Source organism: Cyprinus carpio, chromosome A6 (assembly GCF_018340385.1).
Source record: "Cyprinus carpio isolate SPL01 chromosome A6, ASM1834038v1, whole genome shotgun sequence".
In the NCBI taxonomy this organism is placed as follows: domain Eukaryota; kingdom Metazoa; phylum Chordata; class Actinopteri; order Cypriniformes; family Cyprinidae; genus Cyprinus; species Cyprinus carpio.
In genome coordinates, this window is record NC_056577.1 from 5,866,738 (window position 1) to 5,885,741 (window position 19,004).

Consider the following 19,004-nt stretch of genomic DNA (forward strand, 5'->3'; position numbering starts at 1 on the left):
AATGTGCCAAATATCATCTAAGGAGGCTTCTCAGTGCAATGAATGGACATGACGTTTACCTTCACCACGTGGCAGAGTTTGTTGAGCAGGGCAGGCAGCGTGGCGGCGTCATAGTCCTGCAGGCGGAGACTGTAGCCAAACGTCTTGCTGTATTCACTCAGCAACTGACTGACAGGAAGTGCTGAGTCTCTCTGGGCCCGAAGCAGCTTCACCAGCTGAGCCACTAACGCTTTGACGCGCTCCACCTCCGTCAGCGCCAGCAGCCGCTCCTCTCCACACTCCAGCACCTGAGACACAAACACAGCGTGTCAGAGACTCCCGCCGAGCACTCGAGTACCTTCACATCTGCACCCCTGTACTGACCAGAAGAATGTCTGGAATGGCCTCGAAAAGCTCCATGAGTTTGGTGAAGCCGTAGTAGGAGAGCTTGCACTGGCGTCCGAAGTGGTGGTGATACGTGGGGATGAATTTGCTGAAGGGCATCCGGAAGTAAGGCTGATGTCTCAGAAGATCTACCACCTCCTTGCCAAACTGCCGTGTGCGCTCCAGCTCCTCCGCCGTCCGCTCTGAAGGAGACAGACCAGTTCAGCAGGTACACCATGGCCTAACCAGTCACGACCGCAACACGCTCTACTTCTGTTGGTCGCTTGGTTATTTTTGTGGTGTAGTCCCCCCCACACTGAAACCTCATTTGACCAAATTAGTGCTCAAAGATAGATGAAGTGAAGCAAATCCAGCAAGATTAGAATTACTGTATGATGATCCACAGGGAAAACTATAAAGAGTCAGAGTTGACCAAGAAAATCATGTAGTGCATGATACACAGACTGATCTTTTAGCCTCTAACTCTGATTCTATTCTGTGGATCGATATCAGACAGTTTTGGTAATTTGAGCCGATTGTTAGGGGAAACAATTCTTAGTAACGAGGCACACGTTTCTACACGAGTTTGTTGTGAAAGTCTGTTTGAGTGATCATTTAGTTTGTGATGCACAGCTTTTATCTGTAAACATTCATAAAGTCAGAGTGTGTGTGTGTTAAAGTTTGAGTGTGCGACAGTGTATGAATGTGTGTTCTCTGTGTGTGTGCGCGTGTTAGTGTATGAGTGTGTTCTCTGTGCGTGTGTGTGTGTGCGTGTTAGTGTATGAGTGTGTGTGTTAGTCTATGAGTGTTTTGTGTATGCGTGTTAGTCTATGAGTGTGTGGTGTGTATGCGTGTTAGTGTATGAGTGTGTGTTCTGTGTGTGTGTGCACGTTAGTGTATGAGTGTTCTCTGTGTGTGCGTGTTAGTGTATGAGTGTGTGTTCTGTGTGTGTGTGCGCACACGTTAGTGTATGAGTGTGTGTGTTAGTCTGAGTGTTTTGTGTATACGTGTTAGTCTGAGTGTGTGTTCTGTGTGTGTGCGCACGTTAGTGTATGAGTGTGTTCTCTGTGCGTGTGAGCGTGCGTGTTAGTGTATGAGTGTGTGTGTTAGTCTATGAGTGTTTTGTGTATGCGTGTAAGTCTATGAGTGTGTGTTTTGTGTACGCGTGTTAGTCTATGAGTGTGTGTTTTGTGTACGCATGTTAGTCTATGAGTGCGTGCGTGTTAGTGCATGAGTGCGTGCGCGTTAGTGTATGAGTGCGTGCACGTTGGTGTATGAGTGCTTGCGTGTTGGTGTATGAGTGCGTGTGTTATGTGTGTGTGCGTGCTAGTGATTGTGTGTTCTGTGTGCACGTGTTAGTGTATGAGTGCGTGCGTGTTAGTGCATGAGTGCGTGTGTTATGTGTGTGTGTGCGTGCTAGTGATTGTGTGTTCTGTGTGCACATGTTAGTGTATGAGTGCGTGCGCGTTAGTGTATGAGTGCGTGCGCGTTAGTGTATGAGTGTGTGTGCATGCTAGTGAGTGTGTGTTCTGTGTGCACTTGTTAGTGTATGAGTGCGTGCGTGTTAGTGCATGAGTGCGTGCTTGTTGGTGCGTGTTAGTGTATGAGTGCGTGCGCGTGTTAGTGTATGAGTGCGTGCGTGTTAGTGCATGAGTTCGTGCGTGTTAGTGTGTGTGTTCTGTATGTGTGTGCGCATGTTAGTGTATGATTGCGTGTTCTGTGTGTGTTAGTGTATGAGTGTTTGTTAGTATATGAGTGTGTGTATGTGCGCGTGTTTTTGTATTTGTGGGTGTTAGTGTATGAGTGAGCGCACGTGTTCATGTATGAGTGTGGTAAAGTATGAGTGTGTGCGTTCTGTGTGTGCGCATGTTAGTGTATGAGTGTGCGCGCGTGTAAGTGTATGACTGTGTGTAAGTGCATGACTGGTTGTTATTGTATGAGTGTGTGTGGACGCGTGTTTGTGTGTATTCTGTGTGTGGTAGTGTATGAGTGTGTGTGTGTTATGTGTGTGTTCTGTGTGCGCGTGTTAGTGTATGAGTGCGTGCGTGTTAGTGCATGAGTGCGTGCGTTAGTGCGTGTGTGCGTGCACGTGTTAGTGTATGAGTGCGTGCGTGCGTGCTAGTGAATGTGTGTTCTGTGTGCATGTGTTAGTCTATGAGTGTGTGTTCTGTGTGTGCGTGTTAGTGTATGAGTGTGTGTGCTAGTGAGTGTGTGTTCTGTGTGCATGTGTTAGTGTATGAGTGTGTGTGCTAGTGAGTGTGTGTTCTGTGTGCATGTGTTAGTCTGAGTGTGCGTGTTAGTGTATGAGTGTGTGTTCTGTGTGTATGCGCGCGCGTGTTAGTGTAGGAGTGTGTGCGTGTGTGTTAGTGTATGAGTGTGTTCTGTGTATGTGTGCGTTAGTATATGAGTGTTTGTGTATGAGTGTCTATGAGTGTGTTCTCTGTGTGCGTGTTAGTGTATAAGTGTGTGTGTTCTGTATGTGTGTGCGCATGTTAGTGTATGATTGTGTGTTCTGTGTGTGTTAGTGTATGAGCGTTTGTTAGTATATGAGTGTGTGTATGTGTGCGTGTTAGTGTATTTGTGGGTGTTAGTGTATGTGCGTGCGCACGTGTTCGTGTATGAATGCGTGTGTTCTGTGTGTGTTAGTGCATGAGTGTTTGTTAGTGTATGAGTGTGTGTGCACGCGTGTTAGTGTATGTGTGTGGTAGAGTATGAGTGTGTGCGCATGTTAGTGTATGAGTATGCGTGCGTGTAAGTGTATGAGTGTGTGTGTGTGTGTGTTAGTGCATGAGTGTGTGTGTGTGTTAGTGCATGACTGGTTGTTATTGTATGAGTGTGTGCACGCGTGTTAGTGTATGTGTGTATTCTGTGTGTGGTAGTGTACAGGTCCCTCTCAAAAAATTAGCATATTGTGAAAAAGTTCATTATTTTCCATAATGTAATGATAAAATTAAACTTTCATATATTTTAGATTCATTGCACACCAACTGAAATATTTCAGGTCTTTTATTGTTTTAATACTGATGATTTTGGCATACAGCTCATGAAAACCCAAAATTCCTATCTCAAAAAATTAGCATATCATGAAAAGGTTCTCTAAACGAGCTATTAACCTAATCATCTGAATCAACTAATTAACTCTAAACACCTGCAAAAGATTCCTGAGGCTTTTAAAAACTCCCAGCCTGGTTCATTACTTTAAAGTGTGGCAAAAAACGCTGCACAACGAGAAGAGGTGACCGGACCCTGAGGAAGATTGTGGAGAAGGACCGATTCCAGACCTTGGGGGACCTGCGGAAGCAGTGGACTGAGTCTGGAGTAGAAACATCCAGAGCCACCATGCACACGCGTGTGCTTTTGAACCAGAAACAGCGGCAGAAGCGCCTGACCTGGGCTACAGAGAAACAGCACTGGACTGTTGCTCAGTGGTCCAAAGTACTTTTTTCGGATGAAAGCAAATTTTGCACGTCATTCGGAAATCAAGGTGCCAGAGTCTGGAGGAAGACTGGGGAGAAGGAAATGCCAAAATGCCTGAAGTCCAGTGTCAAGTACCCACAGTCAGTGATGGTCTGGGGTGCCATGTCAGCTGCTGGTGTTGGTCCACTGTGTTTTATCAAGGGCAGGGTCAATGCAGCTAGCTATCAGGAGATTTTGGAGCACTTCATGCTTCCATCTGCTGAAAAGCTTTATGGAGATGAAGATTTCGTTTTTTCAGCACGACCTGGCACCTGCTCACAGTGCCAAAACCACTGGTAAATGGTTTTACTGACCCATGGTATTACTGTGCTCAATTGGCCTGCCAACTCTCCTGACCTGAACCCCATAGAGAATCTCTGGATATTGTGAAGAGAAAGTTGAGAGACGCAAGACCCAACACTCTGGATGAGCTCAAGGCCGCTATCGAAGCATCCTGGGCCTCCATAACACCTCAGCAGTGCCACAGGCTGGTTGCCTCTATGCCACGCTGCATTGAAGCAGTCATTTCTGCAAAAGGATTCCCGACCAAGTATTGAGTGCATAACTGAACATAATTATTTGAAGGTTGACTTTTTTTGTATTAAAAACACTTTTCTTTTATTGGTCGGATGAAATATGCTAATTTTTTGAGATAGGAATTTTGGGTTTTCATGAGCTGTATGCCAAAATCATCAGTATTAAAACAATAAAAAGACCTTAAATATTTCAGTTGGTGTGCAATGAATCTAAAATATATTAAAGTTTAATTTTTATCATTACATTATGGAAAATAATGAACTTTTTCACAATATGCAAATTTTTTGAGAAGGACCTGTATGAGTGTGTGTGTTCTTTGTGTGCGCATGTTAGTGTATGAGTGTGTGTGTGTGTTAGTGCATGACTGGTTGTTATTGTATGAGTGTGTGTGTGCACGCGTGTTAGTGTATGTGTGTGTTCTGTGTGTGCGCATGTTAGTGTATGAGTGTGTGTGTCAACTGGTCAAAATGCACAACACCGCTATATGCTGCTTGAAAGATGGTGTGCGCTCTGATGTAAACAAGCACGCATGAGAAGCACACAGGGGAATGAATCATTCGCTCTCTGACAGCAGATGGCGTTAAACTGCAGAAAATGGAAACCCCATAAATAAAGCAGCTGTGCTTCTTTCTAAAACATATTTAAATAGATTAAATAGCCATTCAGATTTTGTGGATTTGTTCATCACAGCGCCAAATACTTAAATATTTAGACTTAATAGGCTATTTATTTTCAAACCTTTTTTTACATTTTAATCTGGACTAAAACATGCCCTAGATATTGTTTGAAAGTGTTTTGATTCTTTATTGTTCGTTCACACTTTACATTAGGGTTTCATTAGTTAACAATAGTTAACAGGGACACCACGGACCCTGGGTGCATCCGCAGCGGAGGACGCGAGCCAGGTCCCGGGCGACGACATCTCCCCCTCCGGTCTTCGAGATCTCCACACGGAACTGCTTCTCTCCCCTCCGCGAGATGGAACGCAACGCTGTGATCGTCGGAGACTCCATCATCCGACACGTCCGTGCTACGTTAGCCGAAGGTAAAGTGCACACTCACTGTTTCCCTGGCGCTCGTGTTCTCGATGTTTCTGCGCAGATACCCGCGATCCTGAAGGTCGATTAGAGCCCCAGAGCGGTCGTGCTTCACGCCGGGGTTAACGACACCACGCAGCGACAGACGGAGACGCTGAAGAGGGACTTCAGGAGCCTGATCGAGACGGTTCGCAGCACGACGCCGCGGCGACGATCATCATGTCAGGACCACTGCCCACGTATCGACGAGGACACGAAAGGTTCAGTAGACTTTTTGCTCTAAATGAATGGTTATTGTCATGGTGTAAAGAACAGAAACTGCTCTTTGTTAATAATTGGAATCTTTTCTGGGAGCGTCCTAGGCTTTTTCGCGCTGATGGCCTGCACCCCAGCAGAGTCTGAGCGGATCTCCTCTCGGACAACATCTCCAGGACTCAACGCTCCATATGACTAGTAAGTCAATTCTCAAATAACTGATATGATGGCTTTTGTTCTACCCGCTTAAATGTTAGAAGTACTTGCGCTGTCCAATCTATTAAGACTGTGTCTGTTCCCTGAATGATGAGGTCAAAATATAAATTTAATGTAGGATCTAGAAAAAAATCTTATCGTGATTAAACCACAAAAACGTAAAATAAATGAACAAAAACAATTTTTAAAGTTTGGGCTCATAAACATTAGATCACTCATGGCCAAAGCAGTTATTGTAAATGAAATGATCACAGATAATAGTTTTGATGTACTCTGCTTGACTGAAACCTGGCTCAAACCAAATGATTATATTGGTCTAAATGAGTCTACTCCACCAAACTACTGTTATAAACATGAGCCCCGTCAGACTGGTCGTGTTACAACAATATATAGTGATATTCTCAATGTTACCCATAAAACAGGATACAGGTTTAAATCATTTGAAATACTTCTGCTTAATGTTACTCTGTCAGATATGCAAAAGAAATCTATTGTATCTCTCTCTGGCTACTGTGTATAGATCACCAGGGCCGTATACAGAATTCCTAAAAGAATTTGGAGATTTCCTCTCAGACCTGTTGGTTACCGCTGATAAAGCGCTAATTTTCGGAGATTTTAACATTCACGTTGATAATACAAATGATGCATTAGGACTTGCGTTTACTAACTTATTAAACTGTTTTGGAGTAAAGCAAAATGTCACCGGGCCCACTCATCGTTTTAAACATACGCTAGATTTAATTATATCGCATGGAATCGATCTTACTGACATAGATATCGTACCTCAAAGTGATGATGTTACTGACCATTTCCTTGTATCGTGCATTTTGCGTATTGATGATAATAACTATATAGCTTCGCGTTATCATCCGGGCAGAAACTATTGTTCCAGCCACCAAAGACAGATTCACAAATAACCTGCCTGATTTATCTCAACTGCTCTGTGTACCCATAAATACACATGAACTAGACAAAATGACTGGCAACATGGGCACTATCTTCTCTAATACATTAGAAGCTGTTGCCCCCATCAAATTGAAAAAGGTTAGAGAAAAACATACTGTGCCATGGTACAACAGTAATACCCACGCTCTCAAGAAAGAAACTCGTAGTCTTGAGCGCAAAAGGAGAAAAACGAACTTGGAAGTTTTTAGAATTGCGTGGAAAAAAACAGTATGTCCAGCTATAGACAGGCTCTAAAAACTGCCAGGGCCGAGCATATCCACAAACTCATAGAAAACAACCAAAACTATCCAAGGTTTTTATTTAGCACAGTGGCTAGATTAACAAATAACCAGACACCACCCGATCTAAATATTCCCTCACAGTTAAATAGTAATGTCTTTATGAATTTCTTCACTGATAAAATAGATAACATCAGAAATACAATAACAAATGTAGATTCTACAGCGTCTAATACTTCAGTTTCATTCATCGCACCCAAAGATAAACTGCAGTGCTTTACAACTATAGGACAGGAAGAGCTAAATAAACTTATCACTGCATCTAAACCAACAACATGTTTATTAGATCCTGTACCCACTAAATTACTGAAAGAGTTGTTACCTGTAGCAGAAAAACCACTTCTCAATATTATTAAACTCGTTGTTATCTTTAGGTCACGTCCCAAAACCATTCAAGCTGGAAGTTATTAAGCCTCTTATTAAGAAACCACAACTAGATACTAGTGAACTGGCAAATTACAGACCGATTTCAAATCTTCCATTTATGTCTAAAATGTTGAAAAAGTGTCTGCTCAATTGTGCTCCTTCCTGCAAAAAAAATTATCTCTATGAAGAATTTCAGTCGGGTTTCAGGCCCCATCATAGCACAGAAACTGCACTTGTTAAAATTACAAATGACTTGCTGCTTGCATCAGACCAAGGCTGCATCTCATTGCTAGTTTTACTTGATCTTAGTGCTGCGTTCGACACCATAGATCATGACATACTCATAGATCGATTTCAAAACTATACAGGTATCCAATGGCAGGCTTTAAGATGGTTTAGATCCTACCTGTCAGATCGCTACCACTTTGTTTATTTAAATGGGGAGTCATCTCATTTATCACCAGTAAAATATGGAGTGCCACAAGGATCTGTCCTAGGTCCTCTGCTATTTTCAATTTACATGTTGCCCCTTGTTAATATCATTAGAAAATACAGGATTAGTTTCCACTGTTATGCTGATGATACTCAACTATATATCTCAACAAGACCAGATGAAACTTCTAAATTATCTAAGCTAACAGAGTGTGTTAAAAATGTAAAAAATTGGATGACCAATAATTTTCTCCTATTAAATTCAGATAAGACAGAGATATTACTTATTGGACCAGAAAACATTACATAGAATCTCGTAGATTACAATTTGCAATTAGACGGATGTACTGTTACTCCCTTTACTGTCAAAAATCTGGGTTTTATATTAGACAGTAACTTGTCTTTTGAAAATCATATTTCCCATGTTACAAAAACAGCATTCTTCCATCTTAAAAAAATTGCCAAGCTACGAAACATGTTACCTGTTTCTGATGCAGAAAAGCTAGTTCATGCATTCATGACCTCTAGACTGGACTATTGTAATGCACTGCAATTTTATCATCATTTATCAAAAAACAAGCTACAAGTAGTCCAAAATGCAGCGGCTAGAGTCCTTACCAGGTCAAGAAAATATGATCATATTACCCCAATTTTACAGTCTCTGCACTGGCTACCTATTAAGTTCCGTATCAGTTACAAATTATTATTACTTACTTATAAGGTCCTTAATGGCTTAGCTCCTGCATACCTAACTAGTCTTCTACCACGCTACAACCCATCACGCTCCCTAAGGTCACAAAACGCTGGACTTTTGATAGTACCTAGGATAGCAAAGTCCACTAAAGGATGTAGAGCTTTTTCGCATTTGGCTCCCAAACTCTGGAATAGCCTTCCTGATAATGTTTGGGGTTCAAACACACTTCCTCTGTTTATATCTAGATTAAAAACACACCTCTTTGGCCAAGCATTCAAATAATGCATCTCATAATTCTGGACTGCAGTTATATCTGATCAAATGCGCATTATTATTCTTTAGCTTGGGTTAAACTAATTAATTTTACTTGGCTGGAACAGCAGCTACACTAATTATGTCTCTATTTGGTTCTCTGTTTCTGCTGGATTTACATCCCGTGGTAACTAGGATTTACACAAGCTCCAGTCTGGATCCAGAACACCTGAGAAGAGATGATGCCAACCCCTCAGAGGGCCTCAGATGATGCTAACCCAGAGACAACATACAGAACTACCACATTTTGCTATAAGTTTGATTGCATAATTGCTATTAATAGTGTTAATCGTCTGTTCGTTTACGTCTTTTGATTTTTCTGAACATTTCTGCCGTATGCACATGAACTGACAGTCACCACTGATAAGCTACTACTAAATATTGTAGAAACTTAATTTTCTGTAAAGTTGCTTTGCAATGATTTGTATCGTAAAAAGCGCTATACAAATAAACTTGAATTGAATAGAATTGAATTGAATATTAGTTAATTCATTAGTTGAACTGCCAATGAAAAATTCTTCTGAACATTCATTAATCTTAGGTATTCCAATATTAAATAACACGTTGTTAAAATCAAAAGTTGCAACTGTGTTATTTAATGAGATAACATGAACTAAGACTTTTTTAACAAAGATTAATAACAAATGTAGCTATTGCTAGTTGTGAATGTTAGTGCATTAACTAAGGTTAACTAATGAGGTCTTATTGTAAATTCATACCTATTGGTCTTTATAATTCTTTTGCACTTTAATCCGTGTAAAACTTTTAACTTTATATATTTTTCTGTATTGCTTTATTGTATTTAAATTATTTTTGTTTTAAGAAAAAAGTTATTAAAGGCATACTCCACCCCAAAATGAAAATTGTGTCATTAATCACTTGCACTCATGTCGTTCCAAACCCGGAAAAGCTCCGTTTGTCTTCGGAACACAATTTAAGATATTTTGGATGAAAACCTGGAGGCTTGTGACTGTCCCATAGACTGCCAAATAAATAACAGTGTCAAGGTCCATAAAAGATATGAAAGTCATCTTAAGAATACTCCATCTGCCATGAGACATGCAATCTGGATTATATGAAGCAACGGGAACACTTTTTGTAAGCAAAGAAAACAAAAATAACGACTTTTTTCAATAATTCCTTTGTCAACAGTCTCCTCTGTGTCTCTCCATATCACCGTATGCTGTGTATACTCTGCATCATCCGCGCCACAAGGATGCGCTGTTTCTACATGTATTTAGCTTTGATTTGAAATAAAACAGCACATCCTTGTGGCACGGATGACACAGAAGAGCATACAAAGCATACGGTGATATGGAAAGACACAGAGGAGACCATTGACAAAGGAATTATTGAATAAAGTCGTTATTTTTGTTGTGGCCTAATGGTTAGAGAGTTTGACTAAAGGTTGTGGGTTTGAGTCTCAGACCGGCAATACCACGACTGAGGTGACCTTGAGTAAGGCACCGAACCCCCAACTGCTTCCCGGGCACCGCAGCATAAATGGCTGCCCACTGCTCCGGGTGTGTGTTCACGGTGTGTGTGTGCACTTTGGATGGGTTAAATGCAGAGCACGAATTCTGAGTAGGGGACACCATACTTGGCTCTGTGTCAAGTCAAAATGTGTCCCCGTCGCTTCATATAACCCAGATTGCACGTCTGATGGCAGATGTAGTATTCTGAAGATGACTTTCATATCTTTTATGGACCTTGACACTGTTATTTATTTGGCAGTCTATGGGACAGTCTCAAACCTCCAGGTTTTCATCCAAAATATCTTAAAATTGTGTTCCGAAGACAAACTGAGCTTTTACGGCTTTGGAACAACATGGGGATAAGTGATTAATGACAAAATTTTAGAGTATCCCTTTAAACCTGTTATACTGCATTATGACAACTTTTTTAAAACTAAATTCAAATATCAATACCGTGATAATACCATATACCGTGATAAAAGCATTAGCAATTAATCGCAACATGAACATTTTATACTGGCATAGCCCTAGCGCGCACGTGTGTAAGTGTATGAGTGTGCGTGCGTTCTGTGTGCGCATGTTAAGTGTATGAGGGGGCGTGTGTATGAGTGTACTTGTGTTAAGTGTGTGTTAGCCCCAGATTCGGCTATGACAAGGCTTGTGAATACTGGTATTCTACCACCCCCTATACATCTTGAGAACAGATTTGAAGCATTAAGGAAAGCAGGTGAGGAATCCTCAAATGTGATTAAACATGGATCGGATCAGCCAGCTGCTAACACACTACAAACAGGCGTTCAAGGTTGAGCAGACAGCGGCATTCACTTCAGAGCGCAGCCGAGCCCAGGACTCTGATAGTGGGTGACTATTACCAAACATGTAGCATTTGGACCAATCAGACACACAACTAATCGTTATAATTAAATAATACTTAACGCCCCCTCATCTAACCAAAGGGTCTATGGACTATCACCTCAAAAAAGGCAGAACAGGCCTCTGGTTCCATAGCAACCAAAGGCACACTATCCGATAACACTAGTTTATGGCTCCCAGGAATGCGGCAAAGCAAAGCAACTCTTTGCATCCAGACGCTCATTCCAGGCCAAGGAAATGCAAGTATCGTACATTTAACTAAACGAAACAGAGGTTTAGTATAAGCTATAGACCCAGTTATAAACAGCACTGATGGTTTTACTCAGGTGGTTAACTGGCTTCATTCTCTGGTTTTCCTGATGTATCATACATCAAATCTCATTTGCCCTTTCACCTGTATTAGTGTTTGTATGCATGTTTGTTTGTTAGACTAGTTTGCGTTAGTATTTAGTTAATAAAACTCTTGTGCACAAATTACATGAGTTTCTGATTCTGCCTTACAAAATGTCACTTTACAATTCTGGTTTTGCTACATGCTCCAATAGTGTTTTCTGTGGCCACGAAAATATCCTTTCTTGGAGTTGATATGAAATTATGCCGAATGTTCGCTGGACGAACAGATTAGTTGATGGCATTTTAATTCTGCTACAGTTACTACTGGCAGCTCATATAAATAATTGATCATAATTAATTGTAATTATTTATATACATTTCCCTTTTGAGCTTTAATTTACTACAAACATCAGTAGCAGAAATACAACCATATGCGGTAACACTAGAATACTCTTTCTTACTTACTGCATAACTAATAAGGAATTATTGAAGAACTTCCAGGTGATAATTAATAGTAGTTGTTCAGGAGGTATGACAGAATATATTAGTTATTGATTAGATAACTGTTACTTAATCATAAAATTATATTACATACTGATTAGGTTACATCTTAGTAGTTAGCAGTAGTGAATTGTCTTAAATGAATAATCACCTGTTAGTTCTTCAATAACTCCTTATTAGTTATGCAGTAAGAAAGAAACCGTATTCTAAAGTGTAACCAATTGAACCATCATCCATGAAGGGAAGAATGATATTTGGAAAGAGCAGTCAGAACTCCTTAAGAACGGCTTCAGTGAACTCTTTGAAACACTTCGAAGACTCAAAGTTCAGTCGTTCATCAGTTGACCTTTCCCAGCAAGGGGAACTAATAGGTTTTCACAGTTGCTTGGGCTGAACACATGGCTACAAAGATCTTGCAAAATAAAAGGAGTGAATTTCACTCTGGAACATTTCCCTCAGCATTTAAGCAGGCTCGGGTAAGCCCACTGCTGAAGAAACCATCTCTAAATCCAGCACTTCTAGAAAACTACAGACCGGTATCCCTTCTTCCATTCATTGCAAAGACACTTGAACGAGCTGTGTTCAACCAGCTCTCTATGTTTCTTGTACAAAACAACCTCCTGGACAGCAACCAATCTGGCTTCAAAAGCGGCCACTCAACTGAGACTGCCCTGCTCTCGGTTACTGAAGCCCTGCGACTGGCGAGAGCAGCTTCCAAATCCTCAGTACTCATTTTGCTGGACCTGTCTGCTGCTTTTGACACCGTTAATCACCAGATTCTCCTATCCACCCTCAGAAAGATGGGCATCTCTGGAACCGCACTCCAGTGGTTTAACTCCTACCTTTCTGATAGATCCTTCAGGGTGTCTTGGAGGGGTGAAGTTTCTAAGTCACAACAACTTGCTACTGGGGTTCCTCAAGGCTCAGTACTTGGACCACTTCTCTTCTCCATCTACGTGATGTCATTAGGATCTGTTATTCAGAAGCATGGCTTTTCCTATCACTGCTACGCTGATGACACTCAACTCTACTTCTAATTCCAACCAGATGACCCGACGGTAGTTGCTCGCATTTCAGCATGTCTGAGTGACATTTCTAGCTGGATGAATGACCATCACCTTCAGCTCAACCTTACTAAGACTGAACTGCTGGTGGTTCCAGCTAACCCATCGTTTCATCACAACTTCTCTATACAGCTGGGTTCGTCAACCCTAACTCCTTCCAGGACAGCCAGAAACCTAGGAGTTGTGATGGATCATCAGTTAAGCTTCACAGACCATATTGCTACAACGACCCGGTCCTGCAGATTTGCCCTATACAACATTAGGAAGATCAGACCCTTCCTGTCAGAGCAAGCCACCCAACTTCTTGTCCAAGCTCTTGTTCTCTCCAGACTGGACTATTGTAATGCTCTTCTGGCGGGCCTTCCTGCATGTACTATCAAGCCTCTACAACTGATCCAGAATGCAGCAGCGAGGGTTGTCTTCAATGAATCAAAAACAGCTCACGTTACTCCTCTCCTCATCAGGTTACACTGGCTACCAGTAGCCGCTCGCATCAAATTCAAGGTACTGATGCTTGCCTACAAGACGACCACTGGCATGGCGCCAACATACCTAAACTCACTAGTTCAATCTTATGTGCCCTCCAGAAGTTTGCGCTCTGCAAGTGAACGATGCCTTGTGTTGCCATCCCAAAGAGGTTCAAAATCACTCTCACGGACCTTTTCCTGGACTGCTCCCAGCTGGTGGAATGACCTCCCGATCTCAATTCGAACAGCTGAGTGTTTACTCATTTTCAAAAAAACATCTAAAGACTCATCTTTTTCGCCTGCACTTAACCAACTAATAGAAGTACTTACCTTTTCTTTTTCTTGTCTATCATATTCAAAAAAAAAAAAAACACCCTGGCTACGTGTTCTGTACTAGACTAACTGAGACTTGTCATTGCACTTGTATACCGTTGTTTTTCTCTCGTTGATCTGATTGTTTCTACTGTTCTCATTTGTAAGTCGCTTTGGATAAAAGCGTCTGCTAAATGATTAAATGTAAATTTCATCGACAACTTCAATCTTTTCTGGGGCCATAGACAACTGTTTAAAACAGATGGCCTCCACCCAAACAAACTTGGTGCTAGAGTGCTTAAGGACAATATCTACTTCTCCCTCCATCATCCTTCATAAGAGTGTGTCAATCCATTCAGCACACACACACCTGGTCAGAGTCGTCATGTGGTTGACACATCCCACAAGGACATTGATAACACCACGCAGCCACAACAAGCACTGCTCATGGACACTATTCCGGCTGAGCCCTGCCCACAGAGCTCCTCACAGACAGACTGTGACGTATCAGAATAGCTCCAAGATTCAGCACCCAAGGACGACTTTCTGGAAAACAGCCAGAGAAGCCAGGACAACATATCACAGTCACCGGAAACACCAGAGACACAGCCCCACTCACCGGACACATTATCCCTCTGTCCAGCATCTCCACTTCTAAGCTTCTCACAGAAAATAAAGAAACTGGTGTATGCTGGGACCAAACTCTCCCACTCATTCGCTGCAAGCCCCCAGATATCAACTAAAAAACAGCAGGCCCCCCAACCACCAAAGCCTGTGGGCCCTGCTCCTGTGAGAGCTCTCCGACCGCTGCCACAACGCCAGGGCCCCAACCCTCCATCTGCTGTAGGTGAACCAAAAACAACTGATAGCAGCTCTCAGTGATGTGTGTCTGATTCCTGCTATAACAGCAGCAACTATTTTTACAGTATTTAACAATGTTTACAGAACAAGTGGGAACCCAGTGTGCCTGTAGCTTTCTCTATTTCTGTTTTATCACATGATAGAAAGTCTAAGGCCTTCTCAAGCCAAAGGGCTAACTCCTCTAATCTGCGGCCTATTATGCATCAAACTAGGATTGCTGTAAAGACACAAAGCACTGCCATCAAGATAGCATTTTTAAACATTTGCTCACTAAAAAAAAATATTTTCTAATCAATGACTTAACCACAAACAATCTGGATTTTATGTTTCTAAACGAAACATGGCTAGAACACAGCTGCAGTGCAACAGTCCTCAATGAAGCACCGCTTCTAACTTTACTTTCATGAGTGTCTGCAGGACTGTTAGGAGATAATTCAGAAAACAAATCTACAAAAGAAATGATAACGGTTCTAAACACTTTTGACCTGATTCAGCATGTGCATGGACCCACACACAAAGGTGGACACACTCTAGATCTAATCATCAGTAGGGGTCTAAACATTTCATCCATTGTTATTAAGGACGTAGCACTATCTGATCACTTCTGTATTTTCTTTGATATATTGATCTCTGCTACAACTGTATCTAGACCTGTCTCCCTCACAAAGAGATGCATTACCGAGAACACTAGTGTGCTATTTACGGAGGTTATATCTCTAACAGACTCTGTGGATCTTCTCCTTGATTGCTTTAACTCAAAAGTTAAGAATGTTATTGATGATATTGCTCCTGTAATAGTCAGTACGAAGAATGACAGACCGAAATCAGCTTGAAGAAAATCAACAGCAGTACAGATTATGAAAAGACAATGCAGAAAAGCCGAGTAGATGTGGTGGAAGACGAAACTTGAAATTCACTATAGCATCTATAAAGACAGCCTTCATGCTTTCAGTGTGGAACTAGCCACAGCTAGACAGAGTTTCTTCTCAAACCTTATAAACAGTAACTTAAACAACACTCTTTTTGCTACTGTTGAGAGACTGACAAACCCCCCAAGTCAGATTCCCAGTGAAATGCTCTCTTACAACAAATGCAATGAGTTTGCTTCCTTCTTTTCTGAGAAGATCATTAATATCAGGAAGGCAATTAGCACATCCTCAAGTTATGCAGAGGTCAGACAGATTCGGCCGCAATACCAAAAAGAAGATACTATGTCTATTTTTGAAGCAATTGATTGCAAAACTTTGGAAGAAATAGTGCAGCACCTAAAATCGTCAACCTGCTATCTTGACACACTACCCACATCTTTTTTAAAAAGTGTGTTTAACTGTTTAGAAGCAGATCTCTTAGAAGTGGTGAACGCCTCACATCTTTCTGGGACATTTCCGAACTCCCTGAAAACTGCAGTTGTTAAGCCCCTCCTGAAAAAGAGCAATCTTGATAACACCATTTTGAGCAATTAAAGACCAATATCAAATGTTCCTTTTTTAGACAAAATTATAGAAAAGGTAGTTTTTAATCAGCTGAACAAATACTTAAACTCAAATGGATACCTGGACAATTTTCAATCTGGTTTCCGACCACATCACAGCACAGAGACAGCGCTCATTAAGATAATAAATGATATTCACTTAAATTCTGATTCTGGCAAATTATCAGTGCTGGTATTGCTAGATCTCAGTGCTGCGTTTGACACTGTCGATCATAACATACTACTAGAGAGACTGGAAAACTGGGTCAGGCTTTCTGGGATGGTACTCAAATGGTTCAGGTCATACTTAGAAGGGAGAGGTTATTATGTGAGTCTAGGAGATCATAAGTCTAAGTGGACATCCATGACATGCGGAGTCCCACAAGGCTCAATTCTTGCACCGCTCTTGTTTAGCCTGCATATGCTCCCACTAAGTCAAATAATGAGAAAGTACTAAATTGCCTATCACAGCTATGCTGATGATACACAGATTTACCTAGCCTTATCGCCAAATGACTACAGCGCCAGGGCTCTAGAGTGCAACCTAATTTCTCAATGATGCGACAAAAAAAAAAAAAAAAAAAAAAAAAAAATCAGGTCGCACCGGTGCGACCAGCCGTTCAAGAAAAAAGAAAAACAAACAAAAAAAAAAGTGTCTGCGACTCTGAAAGTCTCCCTGTGGTTCAACAACAGACACTAGAGCCCTGCATTTCAGCCCAAGCCCAACAGACCCCGACTTTTTTACGCCCCTCGAGCTGGGCTTCGGGATAATTTTCACGTCATAGTTCAGAACAATTTTCATTTTGCGGTGTGTTACAAGTGTGACAATACAAACAGAGAGAAACTGCTCTGATTGGCTGCACTGTCACATTAGACCACATTTGAACTGGGTGAACTGCTCGTGTTACTCTGCGTCACGCATTCATGTGTTCACAGCAGTGCTTCACCTCTTTTGGGAACAGAGATGAGCGTGTCACCATCCTGCTGAGAGACCGTGATCGTTGTGTCCGGAATCTCGGCCAACAGGTCCATCAGATCACACATCCCATAATCCACCACCTGCCAGTTCCTGGAGAAACACCTGACACACACACAGATCAGGATGAAGCAGAGACACCTCACGCTCCAGGAGCACACAGAGACGCTGTACTGAGATCTCACCAGTGATACGCCTGCGAGAAGTCCCCGATCAACACCTGTTTACTGGCCTGAAACTTCAGCAGCTTCAGCAGGTCTTGAGTGAAGCGTTTGATCTGAGCGCGATGGGTCAACGTCAACAAACGCTTGGAGCCTAAACCCAGGATCTGCACACACACACACACACACCCCTATACATATATATCAAACTGGCTGAGGAATCACAGAAAATGTCAAACAAATGTTAAAACTGCAAACTGAATGAAAAGGTGTGCTTGTGTTCAGATTCAGACCTGCAGCACGTGAGGAACGGCCTCCAGCAGCTCCAGCAGTTTGGAGTATCCGTAATCAGACACACGGCACTGCTTGGCAAAATGGTGGTGATACGCTGGGATGAACTTTGTGATGGGCACCAAACAGGACGGCTGGTTCTTCATCAGATCAATCATCTCTCGGCTGAACTGGATCAGCTGTGGGTTCCCGACCGGACTCTTACTGCGCTGCAGCCACGGATCTGACAAACACAGAAACAAACCTTTTCACTTGTGAGAAACACACACACACACGTTTACTTAGCTTTCTAAATGGGGACATTAAATAGACTTCTATTGTTTTTATATACAGATAGTTATACACTTTTTAGCCTAAACCCACCCCTACCCCTAACTTTCTGCATTTAAAAAGAAAAAAAACCTTGTTTACTTTATTTTTATACCAGTTTTACAAATGAGGACGTCCCCCAAATGGAGGCTTTTGGTGATTTTGTCAGGTTTTGCTCACTTTTGGATACAAATTTGTCCCCAAAATATGGTCAGGTAGGTACACACACCTGCGTTGGGTGGCGGGGGTTTGTTGTGAATCCACTTGATGATCTTGAAGCCATTCTGGGCCGTTACGATAGTGACTCCAGGGATGCAGGTGATGAGGTGCTCTAACGGGACACTTCCCTCCAGCTCCCCCTCCTCTGCTACGGCTAAAGGACTGAACTCTGCTGCATAGCATTCTGGGAAACTGTGTACAGAGAGAGACCAGTCCCATATGCAAGAGCGATTAAGACCAATGAAATACAGTGGGTTTAGAAAAGAATCAGCCCCCCTTTAAAATAAATCACATTTTGTTGCTTTGCAGCCAGAAATGAAGTTGGACACAGTTGTTTTATCCAGCTGTATTTACTCAGTGCAACTCATAACATCCAAGTGTCAGAAAAAATAAAAATAAATAAAATCAGAATCTGATTATTTTCTATACCGACTGTAACCACGTTTGTGTGTGTGTGCGTGTGTTACCTGAGCAGTGGTACCGTTCCCTCGTGACTCTGCAGTAAACCGTGGACATGAGCAGCCAGAACTTTCAGAGACACCAGAACAAACGGAATCACGTAAGAATCCGGATCAAAATCAGATTCACTGAAACCAGAAGAGAAACATCATGAGCTCATAACTTCCTCTCCAGCACAAATAGAGCTTTTACTGGAACCAAACAGCAAAAATGAAAATCTGCAACTTGATGAATATACGTGCGCCCAGACTGACCTGAAGTCCTGCTGAGTGCAGTGTCGTCTGCAGACGGGCTCGTGGTACTCCAGCTCCTCGAACAGA

General features: G+C 42.0%; 1 protein-coding gene across 8 annotated transcripts in view; it reads right to left on the reverse strand.

Annotated features, from left to right (window-relative positions):
- LOC109080691 (meiosis regulator and mRNA stability factor 1-like) overlaps window positions 1-19,004 on the reverse strand; it is a 31,069-nt gene that overhangs the window by 4,401 nt on the left and 7,664 nt on the right. For all 8 annotated transcript variants that reach the window (XM_042757645.1, XM_042757639.1, XM_042757643.1 and 5 more), the window contains 8 exons: window positions 18,939-19,004; window positions 18,693-18,812; window positions 18,236-18,417; window positions 17,700-17,920; window positions 17,431-17,573; window positions 17,217-17,350; window positions 364-566; window positions 60-287 (listed from right to left, as the gene is read on the reverse strand). The exon at window positions 18,939-19,004 is cut by the window's right edge and continues 168 nt beyond it. In XM_042757645.1, coding sequence (XP_042613579.1) covers window positions 60-287; window positions 364-566; window positions 17,217-17,350; window positions 17,431-17,573; window positions 17,700-17,920; window positions 18,236-18,417; window positions 18,693-18,812; window positions 18,939-19,004 — 1,297 coding nt within the window. The remainder of the gene's footprint in view (window positions 1-59; window positions 288-363; window positions 567-17,216; window positions 17,351-17,430; window positions 17,574-17,699; window positions 17,921-18,235; window positions 18,418-18,692; window positions 18,813-18,938) is intronic.